The sequence below is a fragment of the Myotis brandtii genome, unplaced genomic scaffold (assembly GCF_000412655.1).
Source record: "Myotis brandtii unplaced genomic scaffold, ASM41265v1 scaffold699, whole genome shotgun sequence".
NCBI classification, from domain to species: domain Eukaryota; kingdom Metazoa; phylum Chordata; class Mammalia; order Chiroptera; family Vespertilionidae; genus Myotis; species Myotis brandtii.
In genome coordinates, this window is record NW_005370733.1 from 1,147,521 (window position 1) to 1,160,380 (window position 12,860).

The following is a 12,860-nucleotide window of genomic DNA, read 5'->3' on the forward strand; positions in this document are numbered from 1 at the left end:
TAACAATATAAACAAAACTGATTTCAACTTTGAAAAACAATCTGTAGACAAAATGAAGAGTTAATCACTACAGAACACAAAGCACAGTGACAGTGTGGTACCGTGACAGACAGACACACAGTAACAGCCGGAAGGTGGGCTGCTGAGATATTCCTCTCACAAAGGGGAAGATCAAGGGGTATAGTGTGTGGTGGCAGCATCAGAAATGAGGGTAAAAATGCAAGTTACAAGGGTAATCAAAAGAAGAAACTAAAATGGTGCTGTAACCCTACTGAGAGGAAGAAAGGGGGATCTGAAAGTTGTATGTGAGCTAAATCCTCATCTGCTGTAACAGCCAGGAAGGTCTAAAACTAATCATGAATAACTCGTGAGAAAGCAAGTCATTACTTAGGAATAAGGAGGTAATCATTAGAAGGAAGAATTCACAGGTTAAAAATGGTTCCCTCTAGAGAACAAACTGGACCCAGATGGGGAGAGGCAGGGCAATTTTTTCATTTATAAGCCCTGCTCCATGTACACAAATTATTTTGATAAAAAGCAAAGATAATGGTATATTTTTAATGTGTAAATACATAAAATATTTGTCTATCAGGAAATCACTATTGAAGTCAATCCAAGAGTAAACTGGACTGACCTCTGACCTCTGACTCCAAAGTGGCCCACCTTGACACTCTGACAACCATGCACTTATAGCGGGAGCCCTGCCACCCAGTGATGGACAGATGCCGATTGGGGGAAGAGCCAGACGTATGTGCGTGTGGGGCGCACAGAACATTTTAAAACTCAAGGCAGAGTCTGAAAGGAAGTTTCCCTTCAACACGCCTCCTCTGTGGTGCCTCTTCCTAAGCCTCCACCAGCCCAGCTCCTGCTGCCAGGAGGGAATGAGAGGAGGGAGGTGGGTCCTGTCACAGGCAGCCTCGGCTTCCGGTGAGTGACAGTGTGGTAGGACCTGCATGTTCCTCCCGCTTCATCAGGACGGGTTACAGTTCATTGACTAGAAGGGGCAGGTTCAAGCAATAGGAAGGAAACAAAGCTGGTAAAATAGAACGAGGCAGGAGAACCCTCCCACACACCCAGGTCCACTCCTGTTGGAGGTCGATTCCTGTCACAGGCAGCCTCAGCTTCCGGTGAGTGACAGTGTGGTAGGACCTGCATGTTCCTCCCGCTTCATCAGGACGGGTTACAGTTCATTGACTAGAAGGGGCAGGTTCAAGCAATAGGAAGGAAACAAAGCTGGTAAAATAGAACGAGGCAGGAGAACCCTCCCACACACCCAGGTCCACTCCTGTTGGAGGTCGATTATATAGTGCGTTTGACCCACACACCACGGACGGATCCTAAGAGAACAGAGCGCTTTTATGACTCCAAAGAACTAGTTCTGACACCCGTGTTTGTCCAGTGCAATATCCAAGGACACTTTGTCATTGAAGCTTTGCTCATTAACAGGGATGTGCCCTCATCTAATTCTTATCCGCATAATTAATTCCCTCCAACACCTTTCTCAGAAAAGTTTCCCCCGAAGTGACAAACGAGAGGACTTTACCTGGTCGCTCTGTCGAGCAAGGATGCTCACTTCTGTGGAAGCCGCAGATGCCGCCAGCACTAAATCCCTTCAGAGAAAAAAACCACGACATTAAAACACAGCAACGATTCTAACCCAACCCGAGTCTATGGAAACATCTATGAGGATCGCCTGGAGGTGTCAAGGAGGAAAGCACGTTTTCTATGGTTGAAGAAAGGTGAGATTCTCAGATGTAAATCTTAACTCCTAGCTCACAGGACAAATCCGGGGACACTGTTGAAACTACCTACCGACCTAAGACAAGGGAGAGCCACACAGAATCTAGTCGGAATCCCCAGTGAGCAGTCCTCCAGGCGGAGCAATCCGGGGGGAGGAACAGGAGCCTTGCTTCAAGCCCTCTACCCAAGGGAGCGTCTGCTCCCGAAGGGCAGCTCTTATTTATTTCCTTATTTGTTAATTCTCACCTGAGGATCTTCTTCCCCACTGATTTTTAGAGGAGCAGGAAAGGGGGTGGGGGAGAGAAACATTGATGTGCGAGAGAGAAACATCGATTGGTTGCCTCCTGCATGCGCCCTGAACGGGGCAAAGATTGAACCTGCAACCCAGATACATGGCCTTGACTGGGTATTAAACCTGAGACCCTTCGGTGCGCTGGCTGACACTCTATCCACTGAGCCGCACTGGCCTGGGCTCAAGAGCAACTTCTAATATGCACCTTGAACATCAGTATTTTCATAAATTGTCACTGGGTTGTTAAGAAAAGGGGATTTTTAAGATTAGCACATATCTGAGCTAAATTCAAGGCTAGGAAACTAGAGGAGTAGCCAGAAAGGCATTAACTAGCATTGGCTGCAAATATGTTCATGGCCCCTCAGCCTCTACTTTTCCTCTTACAGAAACAACTGCAGAGCCGCGCAAGTGCCTCGGTGAGAGCTGGGGGCAATGGGGGGGGGGGCGTCCTGGTTGGTGGCTCACCATTCCTCCACGTGACTGAGGTAGTAGTGGTGTTGCCTCTCCGTGCAGCAGCCGTAGCAGGGCTCCATGAAGTTCACGAACACCTCTGGGTGCTTTTCATCTTTTTTCTACAACAAACAGAATGAGAAAAAAATCTCAGGTGTGACTTTCCCTTAGTCCTACACAGTGAATGGCTCTCAAATGAGAAAACCATTTACATTTTAAGAGAAAATTTGCTCAAAAACTTATGTCCAAATGTACAGACACGATATAAAGGCAGCACCGTGTAATAAAGGAACAGGAGTGATGGCGTCAACCAAGCTGAACGCAAACTGCCTGTCACTTTCTGGTTGGTGGACGAGCACGGACAGATTACTCGACCTCTGCTTCTCAGTTTCTCACACATATAACATATCTGCTAAGCGACATCAAAGGCTGTTGTAAATGTGAAACGAAATGATACATAGGAAGTTTAGCCCAGTACAAGGAAAGTGAGCCCTCAATAAATACATGCTACTATTAATATTATCCCTGGAAATAGAAATCTTAATAATATCTTGAAATAAGGAATACATTTAATACATTCATGAGTTGCATAACGACATTTCAAACAACAACAGACCACACGTTACGATGGTGGTCCAATAAGATTACACTAAAGCTGAAAAATTCCTATTGACTAGTGACACTGTAGCCAGAACACCTTAGCCATCATGATGGTAACACAAATACTTACCACTGTTACGGCTGACTACAGTGTTCAGTACAATGACATGCTAAACAGGTTTATAACCTAGGAGCTGTAGGGGAACAGAATCTGCCACCCCAAAATGTCTACTTGGCATAAGGGTTATTTTCCCTCCCTACAGAGCAACGGGCTGTACCACACAGCCGAGGCGTGCAGTAGGTAGACCACTGGGTTTGGGAAAGTGCAGACTCTATGATGATGTCGCACGATGCAGTGCTGAGAACACAGACCTGTGAGTTAGGCGGAGTGTAACCGTAAACATATTTTAGAAATTCAACTGTATCAGGAACCCAAGTTCAAAACAGAGCTACATAAATCTGTTTAAAGCCAAATCACACTTCATTTGACATAGAAATTTGCCTGTAACTTATTACTAAGTTAAAGCAAGGTTGCAAGACAGAATGAAAGTGTTAACTCTCACTTTTATTGCATTTAAACATTTATTTCTGTATTTTCAAATGTCTTTCTGGACTTTTAAAGCGAGTATGATTTGGAAATGTAAGTCCAGCCTCATTAGTCTTCTTTTCAATGCTATTGCAATTTAGTGAGACTGTGTAGTAGATACTAGCGTTCTTTTCTTTCTTCAACATGACTCCCTCCCTCATTTCACTTGGTTCTCTGCTCCAATGGCCCCTCCTCAGAGGCCCTCCTCAGCCACCCCATCTCACTGCACCAGGTCATCACTGGCCCCTTCACTCGCCTGCTTTATTTCCTCCGTCACCCTATCCTTCCCCGACGCCATGCTTAGCTTTGGACTGGCACATTCACTAGAATGTCAGCTCCACAAGAGCAAGGACGCTGGAATCTCAGCTTTAAAGCATCGCCCAGCACACTGCAGGCACTGGATACATGGCGGATGAATAAATAAGTGAAAGCATTTTAAAAGCCAGGCTATTTTCTTGCTTTTCTAAAATGTCTTACCAAGTTAACAACTACTAAGACTCAGTTTACAGCTTAAACAAAAGTTTTACAATGTTTTTTCACAGTATGATCACAGTAGTGCGTGCCTGAAGCAGAAACCATACTGTAGCTGCAGAACCAGCTCTACATGGTCCTGTCCTGTTTCTGACAAGATACTGAGTCGCCTTTCAGAGCAGACAGACCAGACCGCAAGTCACGCAGCCAAAACAGTGCGGAGAGACCACCACCCCGGGCTGCACCTGGAACCAGTTTCTCCCTCCTCATGGAACCAAAGGACTGGAACTTGAACACCAGACCTTGGAGACCGGAACCCTCCCAGAAGCCAGGGGGCCGCTGTGCAAGAAGACCTGGTGCTGAAGCCTCTGTCATGTCTTACCGTAAATGGCCAAGTTCCCCAGCCCTCCAGTCAGAACCCACACAGCCAGCACTCTGCTCCCCCTAACCTCTACCCCTCAACCTCTGCCTTTAAAAATCCTTCATTAAAAGCCATCAGGGAGTTCAGGTCTTAAGCGATAGCTTCCCATTCTCCTCGCAGGCAAATAAAACGGCTTTAGCGTCTCCATTGGAAACCTCCACGTTCACTCAGTATTTGGCTTTGCTGCGTATCGGGTGAGCTGACCCTCATTCGGATCAGTAACATAACTTTGGTCCCCAGGCCAATGGGGCACCTGAAGTTGCACCATCACAAGTAAGAAAAGAAAACTGAAGCCTAAGCCTCAAACTTTCTTAAAGAACTCCTATAACTCTCAAAGGACAGACCCCTTCCCATACGCACCGGGAGCAGAGCCATCACCACATCCGGAGACGTCTCCAGTGTTCCATCGGCAGCGGCATACACTATTGTGAAGACATAGGTCCCGATCCACAGCACATCTAGAACTGAGACACACACTCCAATAAAGCTCCTTGTTTGGAAAGCTCTGCATGTTACCAAGTTACATCTTATGGATAAAAAACCCAACTACTATAGCTTTAACCAAGGTCTAGATTTCATTGATCCGAAGCCCAAATTCATCCCAAAGTGGTACTTTTTTTTCCTGGTGGATTATATCAGGGAAAACGATGAACAAGTCTAACGTGAAAATTAGGATCCATTTAAGCCATCTCCCATGAGACACAGGTGTCCACCAGGTCACTGCTACACCGACCGACAGGAGGAGAGTGTTCAGAGAGGAGGCCCCAACGCTCTCCTGAGTGGGCAGGTAGTACAGCACGTGATTTAAATGTCAGGAGTGCAGACAGCACCTTATCGAAGGTCGGCCCCCAAAAAAGCAGATGAGTTACCTCTGACAGGATGATCTGACTCATAAAATGGAGGACAAGGAATGACTTTTTTTTCCTGCAAAGTCTGAAAGAGATTTGAAAAAAGTGTCAAATGAAATAATCCCCAAACCAACAATGGTGAGCAGTATCTCAGAAAACCCACAGGGACAGGATGAGACAGCGCACATGCGACTACACAGCATCGCTGTCTTTGTTGCCTGCAGTTAGAGAAACGGAGCCTTTCAGATGGACTCTGCACATGCGACTACACAGCATCGCCTGCAGTTAGAGAAACGGAGCCTTTCAGATGGACTCAGCTAGAAGACAAACACTGTGCTTTAACCCCAAGTGCTCCTGCATTACAGCTCTAGCCTTTCACCAGCCCCTTCCCCCTGCAGCTCTGCTTCTGTGGAGTGAACTGGGAATATAAAGTTGGGGAACTTTGTGTAAATATGATTACATTTTATTTAAAAAGCAGAACAAAAGTAATGCACGCACAGACTATCTATATGAGCATCTGGAAAAGTCGGGAAGGCTATGACCAGGCAGAGAAAGGGTGCCCTGGGAGACGGACCATGGATGGGAGGGAAGGGACATCCACTCTTTCCTGCATTCACCTGTGTACTGACGACTATGTTGCCATGAGCATCAATAACGCTTCAATAGGAAAAACACCAGATACCCCCAAACCACCCTCCAGCCGGGGGTAGCTTCCGTAAGAACGGTAAGACTCACAGGGAGGTACTGGACCACGGTGCCATTCTGTTTCAATAGGAAAAACACCAGATACCCCCCAAACCACCCTCCAGCCGGGGGGTAGCTTCCGTAAGAACGGTGAGACTCACAGGGAGGTACTGGACCACGGTGCCATTCTGCTTCCCCACGGCCAGCTGCTTCCCTTTGGGGCTCCAGCACACTGAGCAAAAAGAATGCCACCAGTTAAAACGGAAGAAAACACAGCAAACCAGCGAGGTCTGTACCGAACAGCAACATCATCACTAGCTCTTGTTCTCTCAGCCCATGGGAGACTGTAGGATCACCCTTACTCGGCAAAGTAAGAAAAAGAAAAATCACTATGACGATACAATTATGATTTATCGCTGGGCCACCGAATCGACTGATAAGAATGCTTTGTCAATGGAGTACTGCCCAGAAAGCTGGGAAGTACACAAAACTGCAGTCTTTAGATAAGACAAGGGACCGCAGAAGGTTTCCGAACATCAAGAAATCGTTGTCTTGCTCCTATTTGATATTTCTGATGCTTTCCCCCCACACCCCCAAAGGTACAAATGACATTCATAGTACAACTATTTCAGATCCAAAAACAATTACTCTCAAAAACACAGTTCTAAACCAGCTGTACCAAAACATCTCCTTTTCCAGAAAACCCAAGCACATTCAAGTGAAATCATGGATGCTGTTTGGCTTCAAGGAGATTACTTGTACTGTGGAAATAAAGAATACTGTCTCCACTTCTACCAAATAATAACAAATATAACAAAAGATGCATTTGCTTTTAATTCCAGCAATTAACTTTAAAACATCAGCATTACTGCATGTTAGTGAAAGCCTTCATCACCCACCAGACGTTACTGCTACCGTGGAAGGAAGTGTCGCGCACACTTTCACTGTTTCTGTGACTTGTAAGACAGCGATGCTGCCATCGGCCAGGCACACTGCCACCATGGAGGGCACAGTGGGGTTCCACTTCATGTCGATCACCATGCCTCCTGCATCTTTCAAAAGCTTATGATAGGCAAATGGGCGTTTCTGCTGTTTGGCCTTTTAAAACAAATGCCCAGAGCAAAAATAAATTAATAAATGCATGGATGTTTAAGAGTTGGAGAAAATTTTTGAATATGTAAGTTTTCTCAAATTACAGTTTGTGCTTCTCGATAATGAAAAATAATTAGCTCTATACAACAACTGCTTTGTTACAATGTCAACACAACATTGAAAATGGCAATCAATTATTTTAGCACACTGGAGGGACTCCCAGCAGGGGATACACGAATGCAAAATAATCGAAAAAGAGCGGACACTAGATTAAAACCTGGGCTCTGCTTCTTAACAGCATTGGGCCCTTGGACAGTTACTTAAACTCTCTGGGCTGTTTCTCCATCGATAAAATGAAGACAGCAGTACCTACTGTGTCCGGCCCTGGTAGGCATGAACAAGGATAAGGCATGTGAAGCACCAGTACGGGCCTGGCACAGCCAGCACAAGCACTCACTACCGTTGACTGCTATCGTTACTAAACTGCTGGGAATGGAAGAACACTGCACTAGGAGGCCAGAGACCCAGCCTGTGCTACTTCCGACATTACCCATTAACTCTACGGTCTTGGGCAAGTGACCTAAAGCTCCTAGAGCCCCCTAGGCTTCCGCTGCCTCATATGTAAACAAAATATGAAATAATTTGGGGTAGGTGCTATTATGAAATAATTTCTTGAAGTCCTTTCTACTTCAAACACCTATAGTTCTATAATTAAGGACTTTTAAAAAATCCATATTTAAACTAGAAAAGACTTCAAGGGTCAACCAAGAACCTCTAGGCCAGGGGTGGGCAAACTTTTTGACTCGAGGGCCACAATGGGTTCTTAAACTGGACCGGAGGGCCGGAACAAAAGCATGGATGGAGTGTTTGTGTGAACTAATATAAATTCAAAGTAAACATCATTACATAAAAGGGTACGGGTTCTATAATTAAGGACTTTTAAAAAATCCGTATTTAAACTAGAAAAGACTTCAAGAGTCAACCAAGAACCTCTAGGCTATGATTCAATACCAGGAAACCTTAGGTCCCGTTTGACACCGGAGTCTGCCCGTAGCTTACCTCATTTGAGAATGTGCGAACATCAAAAAAAGCGATAATGGAACCGTATTCACTGGACATCATGCACGCAGACAGTGTGAGGTTATCACAGCTCAGGGCCAGGTGATGGATGGGGAATTTCATAGGAACTAGCAAGCCTTGAACTTTATCAACTATAAAAACATAAAAAAAGACAAAGCAGGAAATGGAATGTTCATAAACCCATGCATATGCCCTGGTATCTAGTCATGCAGATAAATCTCAGCTTTCTTACAGATTTGTAATGATGCATAAAGTATTCCAGGAATTCTTCTTTATACAACCTGGGGAAATGAACTGTGGCTGTCGCCCTTTGTTGAAAACAGTGTTCTTAAATTGGGTTCCTGGACCCCATTCTACCATGCCGGGGTGGGGGGTGCCCCCACACTAACAAACAGTTCTCAGGTGTCTGAGAATTCAACTCAATTCTGACATCATCTACCCAGAAACAGTATCAGATTCCAGGTTTAGAGTTCAGTCCTACAAGACTGTCCCCCCTCTACACACTTCAAGCCTAGCCACAAGCCCAGTGTCTCTGTGCTTCTGACCAGCTGGCTGCAAATTGAAGGTTTCAACAACCCCCTCCAACTCAGAATGCCGACTGCAAGTCCAGGTTGTTACCTTCACTCTGACTGACTGGCTATAAATCAGAGGTTCCAGAACCTCTTCTGTGGGTTTAAATAATTTGCTAAAATCGTTCAAAGAACTCAGAGAAATACTGTATGTTACTGACTAGATCAGTGGTCTATTACAAAAGGATGTAACTCAGGAACAGCCAGATGGGAGAGCGACATAGGCAAGGTCGATGGGAAGGTGTGGAGCTCCATGCCCTCCCCATGCTTGCAGCTCTCCCTGCATCTCCGCATGGTCACCAACTCAGAAACACTCCAAACCATCCTCCTGGGTTTTTACGAGGGTTTCATGACATCGGCAGGATATCAAATCACTGGCCGTTGGTGATTAATTCACCCTGCTCAGGGAAGCGGGTAGCGGGAGGGGGACATACCAAAAGTTCCAGTCCTCTAATCACAAGGTTGGTTTAACTGGCAACCAACCCCCATCCTTAGGTGCTTTCCAAAATTATGTCACTAACATAACAAAACTCCCCCCAACCCCTCAACACTTAGGAAATTCCAAGAGCTGTGGGACCTGGGAGCCAGAAACTATGGAGGAAGACCAAACATACATACATATATACAAAATTTTAAACTTAAAAAAATGTTATTTCTTGTAAGTCACAATATTGCCAACCTGTACCCATACTTTTGCAACAATGCTCTATATAGTACACATTCTCACTTGTCTGGAGGGAACTGTTGTGCCAACTAAAAAGCCATGCAGCAAACCTTCTCCAAGAGAGCCAGAAGCCCGCTTCAGCTGAGCAAAAACAAACGCAGGGCAGAATGGTAAGTTCTTCTCGACTCAGCTCAGAAGAACAACTCATCAAGAGAGAAAAACAAAGGACCAAAGAGAACCAGACAGGCTTCCAACATCTAACCTAGAACTTATTCTTGGGCTCAACCTGAGGACTAACAGCAGTTTTCATTTTAATATTAGAATGGTTCTTGGGAAGGCAACTATATTAGTACTTCACTACACTCCTCCCTACTATGCAACACAAAGCAAATGACTTACCTATCTTATTGGGATCATCTCCAGGTTTATTTTGAATAAGAAGATTTTTAGTAGGAAAAATGTGCAACCCACTGGCTCCACCAGCAAAGACCAGGCCATACTTGTTGGACACGGCAAGCAGACTTGAGCGTTCCCTGGGCAACTCCTCAGGGGAGTCAAAGATCCTCACCTTCTTCAGGGCTCTAAACTGAAAATCCTGTTGGGAGACATCAAAACAAGATCAATTCAGGCAAAATGGGAAATTAAATCAAGTCTGTCATAATCCAGTAGACTCGATCCCAGTAAAACAAAAATACTTATTACCCCGAGGCCGAGGACTGTGTGGCTTAGTCATTTTCAAGCTTCCTGTACATATTGTGGTACTTGGCACAGAGTTTATTAATATTTATTCAATGAAATAAAGTTTATTGTTGTTTTTTTATTGATTTTAGGGAGAGAAAGGGAGAGAGAGAAACACTGATTAGTTGCCTCCCGTATGTGCCCTGATTGGGGATCAAACCCGCAACCGTTTGGTGTATGGATGACGCTCTAACCAACTGAGCCACCTGATAGTGCCAACGAAATAAATTTTAAAAAATCCTTTCATGAAGCCTTCCTTGACGAATCCAGCTCACACTAAACGTTTCCTTTTCTGAATTTCTAGCTTATTTATCGTCTTAACCTCCACACAAGCTGTGTCATTATCTATTATTATTTACAGTCTGGTCCTATTTTGTAGTATGTATTGACTCCTGACCCAGAGTAGTGCTTAATAAACTGTTAAATACTGAAAGCATCACCTGACTACACTGTAAGCTGGACTATCCAGTGCAGTACCCAACAAACATATAAGGAAATAATGGCCACAGAAAGGTAACCAAATCCCAAGAATGACTTACCTGGATCAAGTGCTAAACCAAATGCCACCACAAAAAAACCCACAAAAAACCACAAAGGACATGCATGGTCAATCTCGGTGCTCAAGACCTACAATCACAAGTCCACACCTTTAACACAGGCTCTGAGGCCAGGCATGGCTTGACCCATCCACTATGGAGCCTTACCCCACAACACTGCCTCCCTGACACCAGGGCGCCATCACCCCTGCCACCTCCAGCCCCCACCCAGGTCAAGTTTTCACTTCCTCCCATTTTCATGCCCCTTAGAACCGCAGGGCCTGGGAGCCTCCCCCAATCTCCTGTCAATGCCCGACTCGCCTAGTCTCCGGTGAATTTACCTATATGCATTCAAAGACAATTTCCGGTGTGCACCACTTCTTTTTTAAAAAAATATATTTTTATTGCTTTCTTGGCAAAAAGAGCTCCATAAATTTACCAGCCGCTATGTTAAGCTGTATTATACTCGTGAAAGGTTTTCTTTTCCTTCCATTCTAAACTTATCTTTAAGTTGAGGTTTTGGTGAAGAAAAGAATGCGAATTTACCCTTTTGCTTACATTTTCAAACGTGTTAAGAGCCAAAGACAGCCTTTCTCAGCCTTCATTTTTGTACACTGAGGGTTTCAAACGCCTACCACCTTCCTGCGACTTCCTCCCTCTCCGGTGTCGATAGCCATCACTGGGGTCACTTGGCCCTCTCTGTAGTTTTCTGACCTGGGCACGTCTCCGGTACCAAAACAGCCCTTCTATTCCCATTAACTGAAGTGCTCCGACGGACCGGGGCCGAGCCCTGGCTCTGCGCTGGGCGAGCCCGGACCACCTTCCGGAAGTCGTCCCGTGAGAGTGGACAGGAGAGGGTGCTAAGAAAATGTACAACCATCGCCTAGATTTCAGCCTCCTTGTCAAATGCGACTGTGGGAAAGTCACTTCCCAGACTTGGACTTGCTCCTCCATGTTAACAACTATTCCGAACGGTGGCTGTACTATCAACTCAGTGCGTAGCACACAGTGAACGCTCAATAAGCAGCTTATTATCACGACTCCGACCGCCACATGTAAGTAGCTGGAGAAACACGAGACCAGCCCGGGAAGACCAGCCCCGGCAGGTGTGTGGGGTAAGGCTCCATCCTAGCGCCCAGGACAGGCAGGTGAAAACTCTGGACGCGGCAAATATTCAAGCAGGAGGCGGGGCAGCCGGCACCCGCGCTTCGCCGTTCAGCCGGGCTCCCAGGCAACGCCGGGACTAAGGAAGGGAGGGAGGCCGTGGCCAGTCTCTGACCTTCATCTCCCGCTCAGGGATCATAGCATCCATCTCGTCTCCCATCGCGCCGCCCTCAGGTGGTCGAAGCAACCGCCGCTGCCCCGCGCGGCCTTCCCCTCACAGCCCAGGCCGCTCCGAGGCCAACTTCCTACGCTCTGGGCTAGCGGCGCGCGGCGGCCTCCGCACTTCCGGCGCGCTTGGATGGCGTCACGCATTCCCGTCCTGGGAGACTGAGGGACTGTCTGAACTCTCGCGCTCTCCCGGCCGCCCCCTCCCATTGGCTGGCTCGAGCAGCAGGGGGCGGAGCCCTGGGGCCCTCGCGCCTGCGCCCGGGAGCGTCCAGGTGCCGCCCCCGCTTTCGCAGCCGGAGCGGGGCGTGTTGGGTTCTATGTTTGGACGGCGCACGTCTGAACTTTCTACTCTCAGGATTCAGTGGAAACCCCCAGTAACACTTGGCTGAAGGTGGTTATTCATGGTTCCCGAGTCAAGGAAGTTAGGAACTTGACCAATATTCACAGGGCCGCTCTTGAGAGGGGCTTCGGAGGGGGATGTGTGTGAAAGAAAAGACGTTCAGAAAGTGGATGGGGCAGGGCCTCCCCTCGGGAGACTTAGGTTAAAGAGCACTAAACATCAGCTTTGTTTGCTCCTTTCAAGGTAATGGCTGACGAAGCAAAAGTCTGGAACCCGCAAAACACCTTAGGTGTGTTATTTAATCTTCAAGACACCCTAGTCACCCGTCCGTCGTTGCATTTAATTGATGCGGTAACTGGAAGCACAGAGAAGGTGGAATTACCCAGTGCCCCAGGGTCAGAGCGCGGTGGAGGCGGG

At 46.6% G+C, this 12,860-nt stretch overlaps 1 protein-coding gene across 3 annotated transcripts in view; it reads right to left on the minus strand.

The window, feature by feature from the left end:
• The window catches only part of NUP214 (nucleoporin 214kDa), a 78,624-nt gene extending 66,392 nt beyond the window's left edge, over positions 1 to 12,232 (minus strand). For 2 of the 3 annotated variants that reach the window (XM_005882143.2, XM_014529882.1), the window contains exons 1-9: positions 12,051 to 12,232; positions 9,897 to 10,092; positions 8,244 to 8,395; positions 6,992 to 7,190; positions 6,254 to 6,324; positions 5,430 to 5,493; positions 4,921 to 5,024; positions 2,498 to 2,604; positions 1,544 to 1,610 (exon numbers count right to left, since the gene is read on the minus strand). In XM_005882143.2, coding sequence (XP_005882205.1) covers positions 1,544 to 1,610; positions 2,498 to 2,604; positions 4,921 to 5,024; positions 5,430 to 5,493; positions 6,254 to 6,324; positions 6,992 to 7,190; positions 8,244 to 8,395; positions 9,897 to 10,092; positions 12,051 to 12,095 — 1,005 coding nt within the window. In that variant the 5' untranslated portion in view covers positions 12,096 to 12,232. The remainder of the gene's footprint in view (positions 1 to 1,543; positions 1,611 to 2,497; positions 2,605 to 4,920; positions 5,025 to 5,429; positions 5,494 to 6,253; positions 6,325 to 6,991; positions 7,191 to 8,243; positions 8,396 to 9,896; positions 10,093 to 12,050) is intronic. The other variant, XM_014529883.1, reaches the window with a different exon arrangement.
• Positions 12,233 to 12,860: the final 628 nt, after the last annotated feature.